This window comes from Grammomys surdaster, unplaced genomic scaffold (genome assembly GCF_004785775.1).
Source record: "Grammomys surdaster isolate TR1022 unplaced genomic scaffold, NIH_TR_1.0 125888, whole genome shotgun sequence".
Taxonomy (NCBI): domain Eukaryota; kingdom Metazoa; phylum Chordata; class Mammalia; order Rodentia; family Muridae; genus Grammomys; species Grammomys surdaster.
This window is the reverse complement of record NW_021620713.1, coordinates 1,007,612-1,029,836: the sequence shown is the minus strand read 5'-3', so window position 1 is coordinate 1,029,836 and position 22,225 is coordinate 1,007,612. Positions and strand designations below refer to the sequence as shown.

General features: G+C 36.2%; 1 protein-coding gene across 1 annotated transcript in view; it reads right to left on the bottom strand.

Annotated features, from left to right (window-relative positions):
- Positions 1-22,225, bottom strand: part of Kynu (kynureninase) — a 127,718-nt gene that overhangs the window by 81,829 nt on the left and 23,664 nt on the right. Inside the window, exons 3-4 of the mRNA XM_028752198.1 lie at positions 17,257-17,377; positions 7,884-7,966 (exon numbers count right to left, since the gene is read on the bottom strand). Coding sequence (XP_028608031.1) covers positions 7,884-7,966; positions 17,257-17,377 — 204 coding nt within the window. The remainder of the gene's footprint in view (positions 1-7,883; positions 7,967-17,256; positions 17,378-22,225) is intronic.

The following is a 22,225-nucleotide window of genomic DNA, read 5'->3' as shown; positions in this document are numbered from 1 at the left end:
AACAAAATTGTTCTACAACATTTCAATATTATCTAAGAGATAAATTATTTAAGTTAAATGAAACTCTTTCAAGTAGCCTCTTCTCGTTCCCTTTCTTGTCCTAAGAGCCTTCTTTGAATTAATGAGAAAACATCATGACCTAAAATTATTCAGAGTACAGCTTTTTTGAAGCTTCCTGAAAGCTTAAGATTTGGAAGGCTCTTCCCCTTAGGGGACCACCTGTGAGTTTCTTTGATACATTCAGATGGAGTTGCTTCATCTGAGTTGGGTGTTTTCTGCTTGTTTATTTCTTGCATCTAAATGAAAGCACTGCATTCTTGTATTGAAACGTGGCAAGGTAACAATTATGGAGCCATTGCCATGAAGAAATAATTTTTAATTTCATAAATGTTTCAATGACCACGTCTGGAAATCTAAAGTGAGCTGAACCATTACATACGCTGGTGAGGAAGTGCACCAATAGTTTGAAATCTGCAACTTGTATTATTTAACACAACATTCTTAGTAAAGAGGTGAGGAATCTATTGTGGATTTTCTCCCTTATATCAATATGAAAATTGATACTGAAATAGAACTGACCCAAAGTCTCACAAATAGAAATAATTTTTGTTCAGAATTATATTTGAAAACACTGTTTATAAGACATTCCTCATGAATCAAGCATGGGAGACACAGGTTCATAACTGATTTCCTTCTTTGTCTCTCTCATCCCAATATAATTTCAAAGTTTCGCAAGCTGAGAAGAGCAAGTCCCCAAGCTGTTTACCGTCTGGTAGGAGAGTCCACTTGGACTGTCATATCTTCTTCTTTCTACTTCATTAAGCAGATGCAAATGCTGCTGTGCACTTGATGTCAGGACTGTAATTAGGGAACGCCCTAAGGAATGTTTATAGTTGCAAGTTTCAATGGCCCCTAGCGATGGTCAGTGCATGAAGAAGGCTCTAGAATAGTTGAAGCAGATCACCTGGGGATCATTGCCCCTCTTATGGTCAACAAGTTTCATAGGGCAAATATGTTCATATTATATTTTTATAAGCTCAAATGCATGCATCTAGCCCTTGGTGATTTTTATGTATTCAAGGGAAGTAGAGTTAATAATAATAATATTCTCTAACACATCTATTTGTAGCATCTTGATAATATGACATTAATTATAAAAGAAAGTTACTTCAAGTTCCAAGTCCCAAGTCTTGTGGAATTGTTGGCTATATATAAAATATTTTATTAATAGTTTTTCTTTATACTCAAAATTAAAATTCTTTTATGTCTGAATAAATATGGCTGTTCACTGTCTCTTTCTCTTCCTGCTGTTTCTAGAGCTATCAGTGCCCTATTGTAAATCTCTTTAAAAATTCTTATGGTAAACTAATGACTATGCTTTCAAGTAACTAGAAGACCTAACAATGGCTAGAGTAAGACGTGTCTGTCTGCTCAAGGCATATGTAGATAGCTGAACAACTAAAGAAAAGTAAGTTTCTATACTTAATTGTTATTTTCAATATCTCATGATATTTAAGTCATATCATCTGGAGCCAATTTATGTTTATGATACAATATAAGGAAGAGTAACAAAATTTGTCATAGAGCTGGAAGCATGGCACAGTGAGAGGGCGCTTGTCTCCTTAGGCAAGGCTCTGGGTTCTATCTCAGGATACATACACACACATAAACACACACACACACATACAGAAAGGGGAAGAAAAAGAAGAAGAAGAAGAAGAAGAAGAAGAAGAAGAAGAAGAAGAAGAAGAAGAAGAAGTCGCAGCAATATAATATGCATTCAAAAATTTGAAGTTGTTAACAATTTCTGTTTCTTTAAATTTGTGGGGTTTTTTTCTTCCTAAGAACCTCTTTATAACAAAGATTAAAAGAAATACTGCATTTTTTGACAAACAAAATGAAAAATAAATAAATAAAACATTGCCTTGGACAAAACTTCTTCTTCTTTTTTTTTTTTTTTTTTTTTTTTTTGGTTTTTCGAGACAGGGTTTCTCTTATAGCCCGGGCTGTCCTGGAACTCACTCTGTAGACCATGCTGGCCTCGAACTCAGAAATCTGCCTGACTCTGCCTCCCTAGTGCTGGGATGAAAGGCGTGTGCCACTACTGCCCGGCTGGACAAAACTTCTACACTAATTTTCCAATAAAGCAGGCCTGAAACCACATTTGAATTTCACGTCATCCAAGTGAAACCAATTTCTTATCTAACCTTGGAAACCAGGATCAGAGAAATAACCAAATTTTCAAACAGGTCATGTTTAATTGCCACAATAACATTTCCTCTGATGAATCTAGTCTATCTCCCCTTTCTGTCTTGTTTGTTATTATTGTTGTTTTTATTGAGTGTTTTATTATTTTTATTTTTGTTTTTTGTTTTTCCTGTGGATAAAACCAAACTCCTGTGGTTAATTTATAAGACTACTTTTTTTGCTACTGTGTTAGCAATTTCTCTTGTTTGTCTCTATTGCTAGTAACTGAATCCCAAGGCCTTGATCTTGCTAGATCTGCACTCTTGTCATCAAGTTAAGTTCCCAAGTCTCTGTAGCAATTTCCTCTGATTTCTAACATTCCATCCCTGAAGAAAGCTTCTTCAAACTTAGGAAGTTCTAAAGGCAAGTTTGTTAAGACTCAGTGAAACAACTCATAAGTCTCAGAATATCCCTAAAACTTACCAGGTTCATAAACCCTTTCTTCCTCCAAAATTAATGGGCAGTAAGAATTACTAAGAAGGGCATACTTCCCAACCTGTTGAGCTACCTGTATTGTGCAAATAGCTCCAAGGTTTCAGCTCCAAGGCTTGTGAGTACTTGTCTTGCTGTGATAGGCTATCTGTAATGTAACTGCCTTTGTGTCACTCACAATATCCCAAAAAACTCACTAGGTCATCAAATTGGACTTTGATTGTATTATCAGTTTTCTCTTTTTGTACATTCCCTTATTGAGCATGAGTAGACATTTGTTAATGTCAGACAACACCTACGTTAGGGTAATGTTACCTAATTCTCAAGTAAAAATAAAACCAACCAAGACTTACAAAGTTAATTTTGTAAATTCAAACAAAATTTTAAAAAGATAAAAAATGACTCTTTCTACTAATATAATCATTGATTTATTTTTATTTTAAGGAATAAATATTTCTCTATTACATAGAATTTTAGAAATAATTTAGAATATAGTATTTATTTAAATCATAAATTATTCTTTTAGAATATTACTTATAATTTACTTTATGAAAATTGTGTTTATATTCTGTAAACAATAAAACAACATAAAAGATATTACACTGGGAAAATTATGAGTTACAAACACATGTACCTAAGTTGATCATCATGTTTTTAGGTATGATTTGAAACTTTGGGAAATTAGCTATAAGTTTTTATTGAGCTTTATGTATACAAAGTAGATTTTTAATATTTCAAGAATAATTATCTTTTATATGTATTTTTACACTGGGAACTGAAACATTTCTAAATTAATTAATATAAAATTCAAATAAAAAGATGCCAAAAAGGAAGAAATATCTCATATGTTGAGTTGTCTCTTTACTCCCAAGTTTTTGGTAAAGAGTTCCTCAAACTCATTGCTCCTCCTAATGATAAGGAAGTCTGCCATCCCTAACAAAGTATGACTTAGGTGAAATCAGAAGAGAGACAATGTGACCAGATGATTGGAACTTGTCATCTCTCCTACCTACTGTTTAGGCATGGACAAGACACAGCCTCAGAGAACTCAGCTCCACAGGTTCTGAGTTGGAAATCAGACCCAAGGGCTGAGGGCATGAATAAAAGGGCTTATGGGGCCTCTCACATGACCCTAAACTTCCTGACTGCTGTGCTGGGTTTTGTTCTTTAAAATGAGCTGGACAGAATTTGGAAAGTGAGTCTAACTCTGGGAAGCAGGTGTCAAAATTTAATCAAACGATGGTTAACATGGATCAATGTCAGAATTGGTTCCACTGTTAGAGACACATCAGAATGCGAATCACATGACACTGTGTAGTATTTGCAAACCAGATAGCATTTAACAAAGAAAAATTTAAAATCTTCAGGCCTTTTTTATTTTCTAAACAAATTGACTATCTGCAGCCTTTTTATATTCTCCTTATTAATAGCAGTGGAAGGTGACTGCTTTGAAATTTTTGTTACCTTGATATGACATGCTTGTATTTATTGAGCAACAAAACACTTGTACATTTAATGAGTTGCAATAGCCCTATAAACTTTTAAATAGTCAAAGTAAAATTATGTAGAGTTTATTGGCTTTATAAATAAATCTCACTAAATAATATCATATTACTACTTCCCTGGCCTGTATATAAATAGACTAACTCCCCCTCTGAGGATAATAAATACTAAACACAAAATAGTAGGGTTAGAATGTAGTTATTATCTGATAAAAAAACCTAGCACACACACATACACACACATATACACACGCACACACACACACACACACACACACAGACACACACACACTCTCTGTACAGCTAAGGAAACATATACTCTCATGTTGAGTTTGTACAAACACACATTCCCAGGTTCTCATTTATTATCTGTTTGTAATTTAACAAAATATGAATAGTATTCAAAAACTGAAACTTTGTGGCTGCCCTATGAAACCGTTCAGTCCACAGCCACCATCAATGCAGATTATTTCTTTGTGAGTTCCCTCTTTTATCACGCACTGGGATTTCTGACAGCTGTGTCAAGGGTGCTGCTCCTAGAGCATCCAGGAGACCAGGGAACGCTGTGCTTCTAGTCTTCCTGAGCTTGTGTGCTCTTTGGTAGCCTTGGTTACTGTGTTCCAGATCCCAGGTAGCACACACACACTCTACAGCGTCTTATGAAGGCTCTTAATGCGGATCTCACTCTCTGAGCATTTTCCTGTGCTGCCCTAGAAGTGGTGCTTGCACTTTCCTGAACTCACTCAGAACAGCTATACTTTTAGTCTGTGGAGACACATTTGCTTATATTGTTCCTGTCATCTTTCTGACGAGGCGATATTTTCAGTTTGCACTAAATATTCAGATCCCGTAGTATGGCTTCATTAAACCAAGAGAAATTTGCACATTAGGAACTCAATAAAATTGGAAATTAATAGTACTTGTGCTTGCAATTTTTTGATTCAGAGTTTAAAATTTTGTAGTAGATAACATAGTGATATAGTTTACAGTGTAAAAGATGACCATTAAACATGTGATATTGTTGACAGTAAGGTGATCCCAGTAAGTTGCTTGGTGAGAAGGTACACAGTCTCCAGGTGAGTTATAACTGCCACTAAGAGCATGTTTACATTTATGTGTTATGAATTAAGTGTATCTCCTCAAGGCCATATGGTGAAGTCCTCATCCCCTGTATGGTAATTAATGATAGGGGTCATAGGGGTGAGATCTTAATCCCACTGGGTAAAAATGAGAAATTAGTTTTTGCAAGCCAGGAAGAGAGCCTGGTGGCATTTAGATCATGAGAGAAAATACATGTATTTTAAAAGCCACCCAGTCTTTGTTATGGCAGCCTGGGCCATAACAAATTCCCTCATGTGGTTGACTTGATAATTTCCAAACCATTGAAAAATAACCACCAGAGTAATGCAAGAGTTGTCATTTGTCTGTTTTTTCATTATTAGATTAAAATTTGGTTTATTGAATATTTGTTTTTATTTATTTCTACAAAAACAATTAGCAAGTGTCTTCCTCTACCAAACTCCTTCACTTGTTTTGGCTTTCTATTTTATCCATTGAGAGTTTACATATTTTTTTAATGCCTTAAATAATTTCTAAGCGAGAGTTCAGATAATATATATTTTCATGCATATCTCTAGTACTCAGTCAACTAAAAACTTATTTCCTGTGGTAGCCCAAATCACAGTGATGAGTTGTGGGCTTCCTTATGTTTCAGTGGTTGTATCCATGTAACATTTGTTTTGTAGTCAGGCTATAATCAGGAATCTTTTTTTCTTCATGTCTTTCTCACTTCAGCCTTGGGATTTTCAGCAAAGGATCAAAAAATACTTTTTGAATAAACATTCCACTCCTTACATTTAAATGATTCGCCATAGCTTTTCTCAGTGCAAGTCATACTTCTCGACTGTAATTCTGCTTGTCCATGTAGATGAAATCTTCTAGTGGTTTGCCCAGAATCAAATGAGACAAATATGATAGTTTTATACTTTTCCACAAGGGGGTGAGACTTTAAAAATCATTTGGAAACCAGGAATTTCCTACTAAAGTACATCAAATATTTTCATACAGCATACAAAAACTGAAAAGGTATAATGTACTTTTCACATATATAATGTAAAAATTCATATACATTTTCAGTCAATGCTGAATATTCAAGCCAATGAAAAATTTATTATTAAAAGATCAATATTTCTACCAATAGGATACAAAATATAATTTAGGAAACTCTTTATGCCACAAACTAGCACCAGTCTTATTACAATTAAAGGGATGAATGTTTGAGGCATATTGCTATTACCAAGTACCTAAGATGCATTTCCAGCACCCATATTGGAAGGCTCACAAGTGCCTGGAACTCCAATTCTAGGGGATTCAAAAGCCTGTTCTGGCCTTTGCAAGCACCTCTACTTAATTACACACACACACACACACACACACACACACACACACACACACACACACAAACACGTGCATGCTGACAAAGAGAGAGACAGAGAGAGATGGAGACAGAGAGTGCGAGAGCGAGAGAGAGAATGAGGTCTATTACTGTGATGAAATACCATACCAAGGCAACTTATAAAAGAAAGCAATGAATTGGGATCTTGCTTACAGTTTCAGACAGTGAGTCCATGATCATTGTGAAAAAGATCATGGTGGCAGGCAGGCATGGTGCTGAAGCAGTAAATGAAAGTTTACATCCTTATGGGCAGGTAGGATTTAGACCCTCCTAATCTTTCCTAAACAGTCTACTAGCTAGGAAGGAAACACTCAAATACATGAGTTTAGGGGGGATCATTCTTATTCTACCAAATACACACACACACACACACACACACACACACACACCAATAAAACATTGTTCATTTGTATTTTAGTTAGTTAAGTTTAGGATGAGGTCTCAGTACGCAGCCTTGTTGGCCATAAACTCAGCATTATCACACCTCATCCTTGGTCCCTTTACCTGGCTTTAATTTAAATAGATCACCGAGATTTAAATTGAAACAATTCAGTGCCTTATACCAAACATATTAATGAAATTTGATGTTTATTGTGTAATGGTATTATAGTATTCATTTATGTTTTTAAAAAAGTTAATTAAAATGAATGAAATATGCTTTTCCTCATAAAAGGTGATAAGTAGGGATTATAAGAAGCTGAACTTGCCTATAATCCCTAAATTTAGGAGACCAAGAGAAGTGTTCTGAGATAGCCTGGGTTACAGAGGAAGATTTAGTTAAAAACAAGTAGTCACCTAGCAGGCCTGGGTGCAACTTAGAGGAGAACATTTGCCTATTTGGAGTGAGGGACTGGGGCTCATCCCCAGTACCACAAAATAAGCAATTAAGTAAACAAACAAATAATTGAAAGAGCTAAAAATAGCAGATATTTATTTTTATACTGTGTACATTGATATTCTATTCCACATAAAAACCTTGGATAATATTAATAATTATAAATTACATTATATTATTATATATTTCTATGTTATATATTATTATATATTATATAATTATATATTGTTATAATTATATATTATATATATTATGTATCACATATTGTGTTATAATATATTGTATTATATATCACATTATGGGTTAACTTAGAAATCAGGATGTTAGTCAATAAGATCTATTACTTTCTTTTATGGCTAAGCTATATCTTCAGAGTTCTTTTGGAAAAGCATTCGCTGTGCTTTGTACTTACCTACAATGTCCTTCATAAGGCTTACAATGCTCTCATCTCCTATAATCCAAGGGCGTTTCCCTACATCATGACCATAGGCTCCCCTGAAATTGAAAAGAGACATAATCATTCCTTCATTGTATGGTGATGGTGAAGCGCGCTCGCGCGCGCACACACGTGTGTATGTGTGTGTGTGTCTGTGTTGTGATTTTTTTCAAATATTAGCAGATAAAATACTTTTGTGTATACCAACATGGTCTAGAGGTTAACATGTCCTCCTCGGGTTCCTGTACTGGAACATGTATTCATAAGTGTTCCTATTTTGGGAGGTAAGGCTCCTTGAAAAGGTGGAGCTTAGTTGAAGGAAGTGGGTAACATGGGAGTGGGCAGGGGGTGAACATGAGGTATGTAGGGCAGTCTTGTGTCTTTGTTTCCTAATCTCCTCAGATATGGGTAAATAGCCTCATATTCCTGTCCCAGGAGCAGAGAGTTACAACCACTGTCACACATTCCCTGGCCTTGTAGACTATACCTCAAACCTTTTTATAAGTCAAAATAAGTATTTTCTTCTTTGATTCTGTGCAAACGTTGGTCACACTGACAAGACTAGTAACCAATACACATACCTTTGTAATGTTGATATAGTAATATTAGTGTATACCATTTAAAAATCAAGAAGTGATGCCTGTTTGTTATGTTTAAGAATCTTTTTTTAATTGCTTACTTTTTTTTTTTACTGTTGATGGGAGATTATCCATGTGCTATTTCATTTTTTAAAACCATTTTCCAGCCTAAGCTACTATATTTTGTTTATTTTGAAATTTTCAAGGCTTTTTGAGCACTCTACTTACATACATGTAGTCTGCAAGTCATATCTATACAAAATTACATGTACTATTTTGTTTTGGGAAGGCAAAATGTATTAACGTGATAAGATATATACAATGACTATACTGTGATAGTATTTCATGCAAATAATAAAATTTAGTAACAATCATAATCAGCACTATACTTTTACCTCTTTTTTAGTGATTGACCTCTCATGTCACAGCTCAATTTTATTATTCCAATAAATTTTCTAGCAGGCTATAGGGAAGGGGCAGAAAATACAAAGGAATACTTCAGTACAAAGACATTTCCATCATATAAGGAAGAATAATACACATAGAAGTGCAGATGTAATTGAATCAAAATGTTTAGAGGAACATTTAGTGTACTGCCCCCTGTTTGTGTCTTCCATAACTCTGAAATGGATTGGTCTGAGTCTGACACCTTGTAGACTAGGAAATAAGGCTTGTGCACATGCTTTTTTATCTACAAGAAGTCAAGGTTTATCTTCACCGATTGAAATTCTCATCTGCCTGTGGTGAGCCAGAATGCCTGCACATCCGATGCCATGCTACCAAAACCACGTTCTGAATGTTTGACAGTTGGCTTTTATCATAAAGTATGAGTCAACTTCAGGTCTCTACTGGAGGGAAACCACACTTATTGGAAGCTTACAGGGGCTAGTTTTCCACATCTGCGAAAGTACATAAATGAATGACAATATGTCCCTTAAAGGGTTAGCAGGAAAAGTAAATGACATAACACATAAAAAAGATGGATGCACAATATGCCTTTGCTGACTCATCTCTCCTAATGGTAATCTAATGCTTAGCTGCCTTCATCAACATGTGGTACATAACAGGAATTTTAAGCTAATATTTCTATTACCATATAAACTGAGATGAAGGAGAAGGACTTTCTGTGTGAATAAACATAGGCTGCTAAGAACTAGGAGGAAGAAAAGGGCAATTCAATTGCTAGTTATTATTATTCATATTATTATTAGATAGCCTACAGCTTGCCTCTCTAGACTTCCAATATAAATGTTAAAGACAAAAATCATTATCATTAAATGGTAGTTAAAGGCAGATACTTGGATCCTTTTTTATTTTAATCACATAGAGCTCCCTGGCCTTTGCTGATAGCACAATATATCTTATTACATCTAGGTAGTAAAATTCTATGTTCTGCCTCAGAGAATTTATATCTCAGAATATTATGCCACCTACTTCTCACTCTGGTAGACACCATGGTAATAATCTTTAGGGATATGTTTCTCCCTGCAAGGCTTTTGGCATCTCCCTCTCTTTAAAATATTACACACTAAGGCTACTTCCTCATTTTGTCAGCCCACTAGCCTGGGGTAGTGAAATGTATTTAGAACATTTTATCCAAATAAACTCAAAGTAAAGTGGCCTGTCATTAGGAAGAATGGATGTAGATTAAAGTGCAGTTATAAACATATGTGGTAGAGTTAAGAAAGATAGGAGATTGCTTTCATTCAAAGTTGCTTAAAATAAGCCTAACACAGCTGCAATCTTTTACAAATGTTGGGAAAGTAATGTAAAGAGTTAACCCAATACCATAGCATTAATCATTGTCAAGAGTTGGGTGTTTTGTGAGGTGCCTACAAGCAATATTTGCTCATGAAATTAGATTTCAGGATATAACGTCTAATTAGGAAGTTAATAGAAGCTTAGATTCTCTTTAAAATAGGGCTATATTTTACCCATCCTACAAAATGAGAAGCAGCCTCATTTTAGAAAGCTTTCCCAGTAAGTAAATCAATAAATTTTCACAGCTTTTCTTAATGAAGCACAATTTTATCCATGACCCAATTGATGAATAGCTAACAATGGTTCTAAAATCTGTATTTTTTATTCATGTGCCCCTTTTTATTTAAAGAAGAAACTCATAGTTGAACAAAACTATTAAAGAGGTCTTCAGATGAAAACGTCTCTGGCTTACATCATTGAGCTGGCCATAAGCACATGGCTATGTAAATCATTCCACGTTAGCTAGCTGGAATGTTCCTGAAGTATAAATCAACAGGACATTTCTTCTTTAACTAATCCTACCTAAGCTGTCAGTCTTTTACAAAAGCCCCTGTGAAGACACAAACAACAAGCATTTCTCTAAGACATCAATCTAGCAGATTTAAGAATGCAGATGACTTAAATATTATGGTTCTAGGTTCTGTCTTTGGGATGTAATATTTGTTTCTCAGTGTACAATATGCTCTTATAATTGATGGAATTTTGCCTTCCTACTGAAGTTTATGGTTATGATTATTAACTTATGTTACTTTTCTTTAAATAAAGCATACTATTATTAAATATTTAAAATAAAATATTCCCTCAAATCTTGTAAGCCGACGATCTACTTTTTTTCACATTGCACAGGATTGAAGAATATTATTATATTTATTATTAGAGGATATTTCTTTTTCATTTTTGAGACAAAGTCTTACTCTATATCTAATGGTATCTTCAAACACACAATTCTATTGCTTTAACTTCCAGAGTGCTAGGATATTAGGTTTATGATATCATGTTTAAGATTATAGCAATTTTTATTGATAATTATTATATAGCAAATGAGTCTGTTTATGTTAAAACTTTTCTATTTCAAAATATTAGAATTACATAATAATTTCATTTGACAGAACACATATATTAAGTTAAAATATATTTTTACCTGTTAAGGTCAACTTTAGAGATCTCATGAGTGAGTATCAAATGGGAAAATAACAGTAGTAAGTATTTTAAAATAAACACAGAGGTACAAGCTAATAGTAAATTTAGGGGGGAGGGTACAGTTGCAATTTTCTTTCTTAAGTAAGTGGAAATTGTCTAAGAAACACTTTGTATGACCAGAGCCTAGATACAGTTTTTCAGAAGTAGTAAGTTAAAGTGTAAGTCATCAATGTGGCTGTATTTAAAGAAGTAGCATTGAAACCAGTGGTTTGGAATCTTTCTAATGCTGCAACCCTCTAATACAGTTTCTTATGTTATGATGACTTTCAACCTTAAAATTATTTTTGTTGTTACTTCATAACAGTAATTTTATTACTGTTTATTACTGTTATGAACTGTAATGTAAATATCTGTGTTTTCCAATGGTCTTAGGCAAACCCTGAGAGGGTTGTTAGACTCCTGATTTACAAGTTGAGAAACACTGATTTAATCGTGATTTAAGTCATGTGGGCAGAGACTTGAATAGGACAGTCTTATAAAACGTGATTAAGGCACATATACTATCCATCACTTGTGACGTGGCAAGGAGTAGCATTTGGGAAATAGAGAGCAGCCTTCAGCAGGCACCAAGTCTTCTCAGACCTTAATTTTGGAGAATTGTGAGAAAATGCATTTCTACTATTTATAAGTTCTTCAGTATCTGGTATTTTGTTATTTTAAGGTTTTTATAAAATCCTAAACTTTTAAAAATCCAGCACTAAAACCCTGTGTTTTGATCATTGATTTTTCTTTAGTATTAAGTAATCAAACATGATGTTCATAAAGTATAAAATTAGTTACAAATAGAAGTTGTGGTGTAGATAAATAGGCAGGATGTACAAAGAAAAGAATATTACATTTTCTACCTCAACATCCATAGACCTAAGCGATATCTCACTTTGTCAAAGGATATTGATACTTTGAATGCTACTGTTAAGATTGTAATTTTTAATATTGTCTTTACCGATGAGACAATAAGCTTTCATTTATGTTAGGCTATTTAGTAAATGTAAAGCTTTCATAGCAAATAAATGAATAAATAAATAAATCAATTAATTAAAGACTGTCAGTCATCAGCACAGGGAGCACAATAAATGGAAAAAGATAATTACTTGTCCTTATTCATTTATTTGATTTTGCCTTAGTTAGAGGTTGGGAATCCCAAAGGAGTTCTAGTTTCTGATCTGGTTTCTGGCTGTCTTTTTTTGGTTAAATGAGCACCTGAAGGAATTTCAGGTCTCAGTTTAAACTTACAATTGAAGGAATCTAAGGTTTCAGTTTAAACTTAAAAATTACCTGCCCCAGGGATACATCCCTGGAGGAGCACATTCCAAAGACTTACACACACATTCCAGGAGAAGGGCCCAAGATAAGAGGTAATCAGGAAGCTGGGCCCTTAATGTAATAAACCTGGGTAAGCAGAAGCCACTTAGCTAACACTCATTGTTATAAAGATAATGTGCAAATCTGAGTTACTTAGAAACTGGGCCTGGGAACGGCTGTTTGAGGTCAGTCTTTGTGGTTATTGTTTAAGAAGTTATTGTCAAACTACCCTCGTGAATTCTGTGAAAATGGTACAAAAGCTGCTCTTAGCTTTGGCTCAGGGTTCCTCTAGCTTGTGTGCAGGGGAACCCCAGTGCACTGATTTTCAATAAACCTCTTGCTTTTGCATCAAATCCCCTGTGTGTAAGTGTTTCTGCAGGAGCGTGTTCCCCAGTTTTGATCTTAGGGTCCAACACACCCTTGCCTGGAAGCTGTTGGGAAGACTTGACTAAAGCTGAGAGGACCCCACAGAACTGCTAAGCAGGGAATCCTCTCTCAAGCCCCATCCCACTTTCTACTGTAAGTTCTTTAGAAGCCCATAGAGTAGCAGCTGGGTGATGTACTTGTTCCTGCTGTGTAGGATCTTAACCCACCTTATACTGTACTCCCTATAATTCATATGTATCTAAAAGTCACCCCTTGTGTTTTATGAATTTCATTATTGAAATTTGTGAGCCACTGATTCAGCATCATTTCTGTGTGACCATGAGTTTCTGACACTCTGATTTCTGAGTCAAAATCTACCTGGAGTGAGTGAGAAAGTATACCCCTGAATTCAAAGCCCCCTCCATCATTTCTTACCATCTCAATACTACTAATGGGCATATTCTAATATAGCATGTATAGAGACACTTGTATGCACCGTTACTGCTATGTTATAGAAAAGTAACTGTTGGTATCTAGAGCCAGCTTGGCAAACCATCTCCAAACTCAGGAATGTTAAACATAGGTGACATATGTTGCCATGACAACCCTGCATAACTTCTTAGAGCCCACTTCTCACACTTATGTAACCTCCTAGATGAAAGGCAAACCTTTCCTCACCTTCGACCCCCTTTTTCCTTTGTCTTTCTCTCTCTCCTCTTTTCCCCAATTCCTTCCTAATAAAACCTCTGCCACGTGGAACTGCTTTGGCCTGGTGTGGTCTATCAGGACTCAAGCCGCCTTTCTAATACAACAGTAACTATGCAAGATTTCTATCGAGGGATGTTGAAAATGTGAGACATGCATACAGGAGAATTTTATTAAGCTATAAAGAAAATGAAATTATGAAATTTTATAGGAAAATGATGGATCTGGAAATCATTTTATTACATGAAATAATCCAAACTCCAAGTGACATGCGTATTCTCTATCATTTGAGATCGTATGTGAACATGAGGGTGGATGCATGTCATGAAACTAGAAATGGGACTCTATGGCAAATAACAGATGTTTGGAAGATGGGACTAGAGTCCCATACATAAGATGTGAAAGGTGAGACGGAACTACAGTAAATAGAATGCTACAGGGGATCAGAACCAAGTAGAGGGGAACAAGACCAACAAAATAAACTTGGTATGAAAATGCTACATTGAAGCGTATCGCTTTATATTACAATTTTGTTTTTAAAGGAAAAGCATGATGTAGCTTATAGGTTCTGTTGATTGAGAATTTTCCATTGGTCACATGAGAGAGGCATAGACCTGGCTTGTATATCAGCTTTGGAGCAAGAGTGGATTTCAGGGACTCAGAGAGAGTAATATTGCATCTGTTAAAGCTTACCACAATAATAGGAAGTCCCAGATCTAGGGTCACAGGCAAAATGGGAGATTAATATGGACATCGAGACAATAGTCAGAAATGTAACAGAAAGGACAAACAGCCTAACACAGTGTGCCACAGTTGAAATGAAATCATGTTTAAATGGAAACGTGCACACAGAGCAAGTTTTAAAAAAGAAATGGTCTAAACTTGACTTAAGGGCTCCTTAAGGTAAGGCTGCCACAAACCCAAATTCAGAGGGACAAAGTCAGTTTTCTACTGTCCTTCCTAGAAGTTTTCAGCCAAGGATACTGCTAACTCCAGCACAGTTCTGAAAGATCCCACAGAGCCTCCTGTGTTTCTCTAGGAATCACTAAAGCTTTCCCTCACGTCCTGCCCTTTAGCTAGCCACTCTATTAAGAAAAGTTTTTTTCTGTCTATTCGAACTTGCTTTCTCTCAACAATCTCTCTGCTGTCAAAAAGTTTGCAGGCCCTCTCATTATTCGGAGCTAAGTTGATAAGGAAAAAAAAATCTTTCCAACAGAGTCTTATAGAGAAAAGGCTATAAGTGGAGTTTCAAATTAAATATTTTTGGGAGGAAAAAAAGACAAATAAAAACTGTTTTTGGATCAAAGATGTGCAGGCAAGGCGGGGCGGGAGAGGGAGGATGAGGACCGGAAGTGTAACTGCACGTCTGAAACCCTGCTGCTGTTTAGGAGCAACCGGGCCACAAGGTTGACTAGGTCTCCAGGGCTGAGGGGAAGGGGAAGTAAAGAGATCAAAGCAAGAAGAGGTGGAGCTCTTTGGCTTAGAAAAGGCCTTTAATTCTGTTTTCATTGCCTTCAGTCTTAAAGCACACTCCTGTGTGAATCATTTGTCTAATGAGCACTGGGAGGACTTAACTAAAACTCGGGCTTTGTCTCGACTCACAAAGTAAAACATGAAAGGGGAATGCAACAATAGCCAATGCTCTGGGAGACAGGCGCTTTCCTGAAATCTAATTGTAACATCTCAACAATCATCAACCAGCCCTAGGTGGTTTGAGGTGTGATGCAGAATGAATGGAGCAGCAGGGCAGCATCTTTTAAATACTTAGAGCATAAAAATGCAAAGCCTGGCTGCCTGAGTATTCAAGGGGGAAAGACACTTTCAAAAGTGCAAAATCATCCAATTTAACTCTGCTCTCTAACATTAAGGACCGAAATGAATATCAACCATTTTTATTAACTGTGACCCTCATTTATTAAATACTAAAACCTGCTAGTCCAAAATGCTTTCAAATGTGATGATGTGTATTTTGAAACTTACACATAAAAGCCACAGAGATGAAATTACAACATGCTTAATAAATTATATAAGCTTTCATCATTCTCGCATTAATGTGAGAGCTCTCAGTCTTAACCATGAAAATTAAGAACTTTGCAGTGTTATCTAAGTGTCCTGGTAGCTGTCCTCCTGTAGGCAGTTTGAAGAAGGCATTAGCTGCCGGTATGAAGGAGCACAGAAGAGGAGGAAAGGTCATGAAATAGGAGATTTTATGAGTACCAAACGGCCTGCTCCAGAATTCGTAATTAATGTGGCTTCATCTTTCTGAAATGTTGTTTCCTGACCTTCAAGTGGGACTCATTTCCATAATGATTTTTATTTTCATATGATCAGAGGTGGGGCTCTTTAAAATACTTGTGTTTACAATTCAGAAATAAGACAAGATATAAGGAATAAGAAATAAGATTCAAATATTTAACAGATATATCTAATTCCAATTTTATAAGTAATTACTGTAGAGAGAAGATACATAAAACCAGATTATTTACCTAAGAACATGAAAGTAATGAAAATAGATGTTTCTAAGTTGTCTACTCAAGGGGTGAGTATAGAGGGTCAAAAATGGGTATCCAAACTCAGAAATAGTAAGTTCTAGGTTTTTTTTTAACTGATGGGATCATAATTCACAATGAGCAATTATGTTTGCTTAAAAACTAAAAGAAAAGACCTCAAAGGCTCTAAAATAATGATAATTAGATGGGAACCTCAATTACCTTGAATTGATGGGTGCATATCATAAACATACATCAAAATATCACACTCATCAGTATAAGCAGCTGTTATGTGTTAATGAAAAATTTTAAATGTTTTAAGAGATATACTTTTAATATATCGACATTAAGACATAACACATGGCAGAGAAGGCAGATATGCTCAGGAAGGGTGGAAGGAAGGGTTGGCCATTACTACAAATAAACACAGAGACAGGAGAGAGAAAGTGCTCAGGGAAGAATCCATATGTAGCAAGCCTGGAAATAGATGTCTTTTAACTATCTTCTCCTCAGGATAAAACTGTAAGAGGTTAAAAATGCTCAATCAGATGATACACCCCACTCAGTACATCCACGATCATCTGTGTCACCAAGTCTTTTATTATCTTAACGAGACTGTATTCCGTATTTTTGATGGCATTTTTGGCTTAGTCATGAACTCATCATTAAACACTCAAAATCATTAATTAACTTCTTTTCTGGTCATTAACCACATGAGATAAAATGGCCACATTTAGGTGTGGGAAAGAGGATTTCCTGTTTAAAAATGTTTTGCAATTTGGACTTATTCTGATTCGAATTCATTTCATCAACATATTATAATATTGTAAATCATGTTTTCATCAGTCTTAATATGCTAGGGTGTAGCTTACTCAAATCAGATGCCTTTTGTAATTTTCAGAATTCTTCTGTCAGATGTAGAGCTACACGTTTTAACGTGGTACTTACATCTTCGCCCATTTATCCAGTTCTTCCTCCAGGTATGTCCTAACCAGTTTTGGTTGAAGGCCAAGGGAATTTCCCAGGAAGTAGATGGCATTGTCATCCTCATTCACTAAAGATAGATCAACTGAAACAGAAAACAATATGGAAAAAAAAAGTGCCTGTTAAATTGTTAAATTAATTAACACTCTTCCAGTTGACACTGCTAATACAGCACAATTAACATAATTTACAAGACAAAGGGCAATAAATAACTTGCAGTTACTCCCACAGAAGAGTCAGGCTCTGAACAGTAATTAACCTTTTGTATTTTACATGGAAACATAACTTAAACCCACAGAGGTGGCATGGCGATCTCTCACAGTTATTATGGTACAGGAAGAAATATAAATTAGCAACGACTTCCAATCATAAATAGCCACGGGGTATAGGAAGACTTAAAAGAATTGTTATAGAAAATACGATAGACTATCTAATTGTGTTAGTTTACCAGAATTTAGGCAAAGTACCCTTTGAATTAATTGGTGTCATGGAGATATTTAGAATTTAAATAACATAATGCTATTGGAGTTATGTATCTTATGATGTGTTTTTATATACACACACGTAGAGTACAACAAAAGATAATCTCTACATCTTTTCCTTCTTCAGGTGCATCAGAAGATTGCTGTGTTCTCCATCTTAGCTCTTACTTAGCCTTGACTTCAGCAAATAAAACAATTTTCATGTTTAAAACTGTGAAGGAAAGAACACATTATTAATAATGGCTATAAAGCACTAAACTTTCTCTTGATTTTAAGAGGGAAAGGGCCAAAATTCTTGATAACATTTCAGCCACATCACTGATACTTTATGTATGCTGCTAAGTTTTAGAGATGGTTTAGAGGCAACCCAAACACTTCATTGTGATCAACTTCTGCACCTTCTTGGAGCATCTTTTGAACCTGACACAACAAAACAGCTCTTAATGTTACTTAGACATTTAAGCTGGGACTTGGTGGGTGAATGGGGACAATTTAGAACTCTGGATGTAGCATGGATATTACTGGAAGCTTTTAATCAACATATAATGAGAAATATGAACACAAAGCAGAAAGAATGGAAATGTTAGAAAAGCTTAGCATCCTCTCAGGAAAGAGCAGACCAAAGATGGAGTCACAAGTATTAGAGAGATTAGCATCATTGAAAATAAGGCAATATAATGGACTGGAATAATAGGGTGCCTTGAAGACACCTGAGGAATGAGCAAAGCACAATGGGACCAGAGGAGTGAGCACATTAACTCATTTGGAAGACTTTCCCTTGAGGGAACACTGCTCACACTGGGTAGCCAAGGGAAGTGTTTTCCCAGGTATTCTGAAGTAATTCTAGCCATGGTTTGAATAGGGTGAGGGTCGGGGGTCTCAAAGGGGAGCTACTGCTTCTGCTGGGGATGACTTTGGTAACATCCATGAGCTGCTAGTTTTGCATGCATGGAAAAAAAGTAAGGATTACAGTCATGTAGGCTTCCATCAGAACTTAAAGGAAAACCTAGGGGGCCAGGCAATGTACAAGAGAGCTGGGATCTCTGTGGGAAGTCTTTGACAAGGCAACTTTTGAAGTTAAGGACACAATGGAGACCCTAGGAAGTTAGAGATACCAGAAAAGTAGAAAGTTTGCCAGGATAAGATTTTTTTTTTGGATCCTGCTGAGACAGATGCCAAGGGGAGTGAAGCTTTGAGGCGGTCCTGTCCATAGGGACTAGGCCACCCACACTCTTACGGTTTTGTAATATGGCACTACTTGTCCTAAACCCTGGATGTGAAATTACAATTAGGGTTGAAGAGGGAAATCTATCTATGCAGTCCAGTTGGGCTCAAAATTCTAATTCTCCTGCTCCAACTTCCAAAGCGCTGGAATTATATATGTGCACAGCCCTGTTGCCCAAGAACTATGATTTTTTTTTTAAAAAAATGTTTCTTCTGATGAGTTTTGATCTTATGTTGGTCCATTCCTCCTCTCTATACCACACAGCCTTTTCCCTTTCACAATAGAATATTCTCTCTGCACTGTTGTGTCTTAAAGGAACACAGTCTCCTTCTTCCCCTTTATTAGAGTTCATTGCTGAGAGTTTGCCTTTAGTTTCAGGAGACTTTTGCTTGAGCTTTAGGACAATGTTGCAACCATGGAGACTTTGCAGACTCTTAGAGACAGACTAAATGCATCCTGCCTTATGAGACAGACATGCACCTTGGAGGTCGGGGTAGAATTTTAAGGTTTGTATAGGATATGTCCAGGTGCTCATGTGTTGAAGCCATTGACCCAAGCTAGTGGTGCTATTGTAGAAAGTTGTGGGAACTTTAAAAACAGAATCTTAGTTTAAGGAAGTAGTAACTGGGCCATGTTTAGGGGCTACACAACTTTCCAGTCTCTCCCTTTCTTTTTGTCTGCTTCCTGGCACCATTAGGTCAGCACATTTATTTCTTCATGCTCTTGTTTCATGATGTTCTACCTCTTCATGGTCCAAAAAGATCAAGTGGTTGACTGTGAACTGAAACCTTGTGACCCTAAAATGAATATTCACTTCTCAGTATTACCTTTCTCAGATATTTCGTTGCTGTGAGGAAAACTTTTAAGATGTATAACTTCAGTCATTAAGATAGCATGTCCCCTGAGTGTATTTGGGGACTGGGTAGAAGACTGATGGGAGAAAGGGTGTGTTGTCAATGAAACTGATCACCTATGTGTCCAGGAGAAGAGTAAACAGAAAAGAAGTGTTTCTTACTGAATCAAGGAGTTCAGAGGACTCCGTGAGGCTTCTCAAAGCTTGGAAAGGAAATTTCAAATGAAGGTGGCAAAATGGTTATCAAGTCATGTGCTAGTGAATTTGACCCTGCTTTAAAAATGAAATCATATTTGTTCCTATAATTTGACTAAAAGTATTCATATGAATAACTTTTGAATTGTACAAAATAAAATAACCTTCTTTCTCAAATTGAACTAACTTCCATCCTTCCTTGATTTATCCTGGAAACCAAATCCAATACCTTGTAGGAACTAGCCAAGCACTTTACTACCTAGTAATACTTGAATCATGAACTTCCATTCCTTAACTCTAATTTAGTTTGCAGTCACTTTGTACAGAAAAAAATCATAAATGAATTTCATTGTATTTTTATCACATTGCTGCCCTTTGAACAAATTTCATCAGTGAGTCATTTATTCACCTGGATATTTCCTGCAGGTTCCACTCTCATAATATTACAGTGTTCTCTCTCCCTCTCCCTTTTCTTAATATTTCCAGAAAGATTTATTTCCTTGGGGAAAGAGAGGATACATTCAGAAATTTGAGGTGAGTTGAGACATGAATTGAGGAATGAATGTATCCATGTTTAAACATACCTTACTGTACTAAACCTGTTAGGAGCTCACTGTGAGGAACAGCATCTGTGATAGCTGTGAAGGATGTGGCATCCAGGGGTACTGACAAAACATTTTTACTGGTATTCAGGGGGTCTTCAGATGGCAGCTATACAGGATTCCTCATGCGCATTAGTGTTCATGGTCACATGTACCAAAGATAGTCTTCCTTTACCTTCTTGTTCTAAGCTTTTCTGTTTGTTACAGCACAGGTACTCTTTCCATATTAAATGAATACTAAGGATGGTAGAGTCAACATAGCATTCCGAAGTTGATTTTGAATCAGGATATTTATGCATCTCCTAGGTGTCTAGAGGTAATTCTGCATTTATCCAAGCTAGATGCCATTGGTTAGTACATTAGTTACTCAAGTCAACTATGACTAATTGCTTCTCATCCTCAAGAACACTGTGTTAATTGTTACTGATGTTGAGAAGCCCAATGGCTGCACTACCGGGACCCCATGAAGTAAGCTCTCAGAGGGCAATTGATGCAATTGTAAGAGGATTTTATTGGTCCAATGCATTGGAGGCTTTCACTCACGCAGGAGAAGTGTCCTCGAGCATACTTGGACAGAAGCTTATATACAGTTATAACAGGGCAGTTTTTTAGCAATAAACTGATCAGTTGGCATTAGTGGGTTGTTGGGGACCTTTTAAGGGGGAGCTCTCTGCTGCCAGATGGCTCCATTTGTCCAATAACCCATGTTTTTTCTTGGAACCATGTGTCTACACCCTCTTGGGAAGGGAGGGGTCCTGTGGCTTTTCTTGGGATCATGTGGCCTCACCCTTCTGGGAAGGGAGGGAGTCAGGGGGTGATTTTCCATTGACATGGACTTTACAATGTCACATCAATCATTATTAATAATTATATTCGCTTCTGTTATACTTGAAGTTCACATCTAGAACCTTCCAAAATACACATATATTTTTCATATTATCTGTGCTTTCCAGGGGCAACTCTTGAGACTCTAGGTCTGGGACACATACAATTAGAATTCCTTAGTGCAACATCCCTAGTCTTTCACAACTTGACACCTTGTGATTATATTAGGTAAATTGTTTAATGTTTCATATTCATGGACTAGAGAGGGATTCTCCCCAACAGATGCACACACAGACACACATGTGCACATGCATTAATTCCTTTACAGGCTGTGAGCAAGGAAATCTTCTTCTTCTTTTTCTTCTTCTTCCTCTTCTTCTTCTTCTTCTTCTTCTTCTTCTTCTTCTTCTTCTTCTTCTTCTTCTTCTTCTTCTTCCTTTTTTTTTTTTTTTCGGTTTGTTGAGACAGGGTTTCTCTGTATAGTCCTGGCTGTCCTGGAACTCACTCTGTAGACCAGGCTAGCCTCGAACTCAGAAATCCACCTGCCTCTCCCTCCCAAATGCTGGGATTAAAGGCACACGCCACCACTGCCTGGCTGCAAGGAAATCTTCTAAAAGCCCATTCTTGGCTGGTGTTTGGCTATCTTCCTGTGCAGTCTTCATTCTATCTCCTGTAAATCTGTATCCTGTTTTTCTCTTTTTATTAGAAATACCATGCCATAAGAGATTAAAGATAACTTGATTAAACTTTA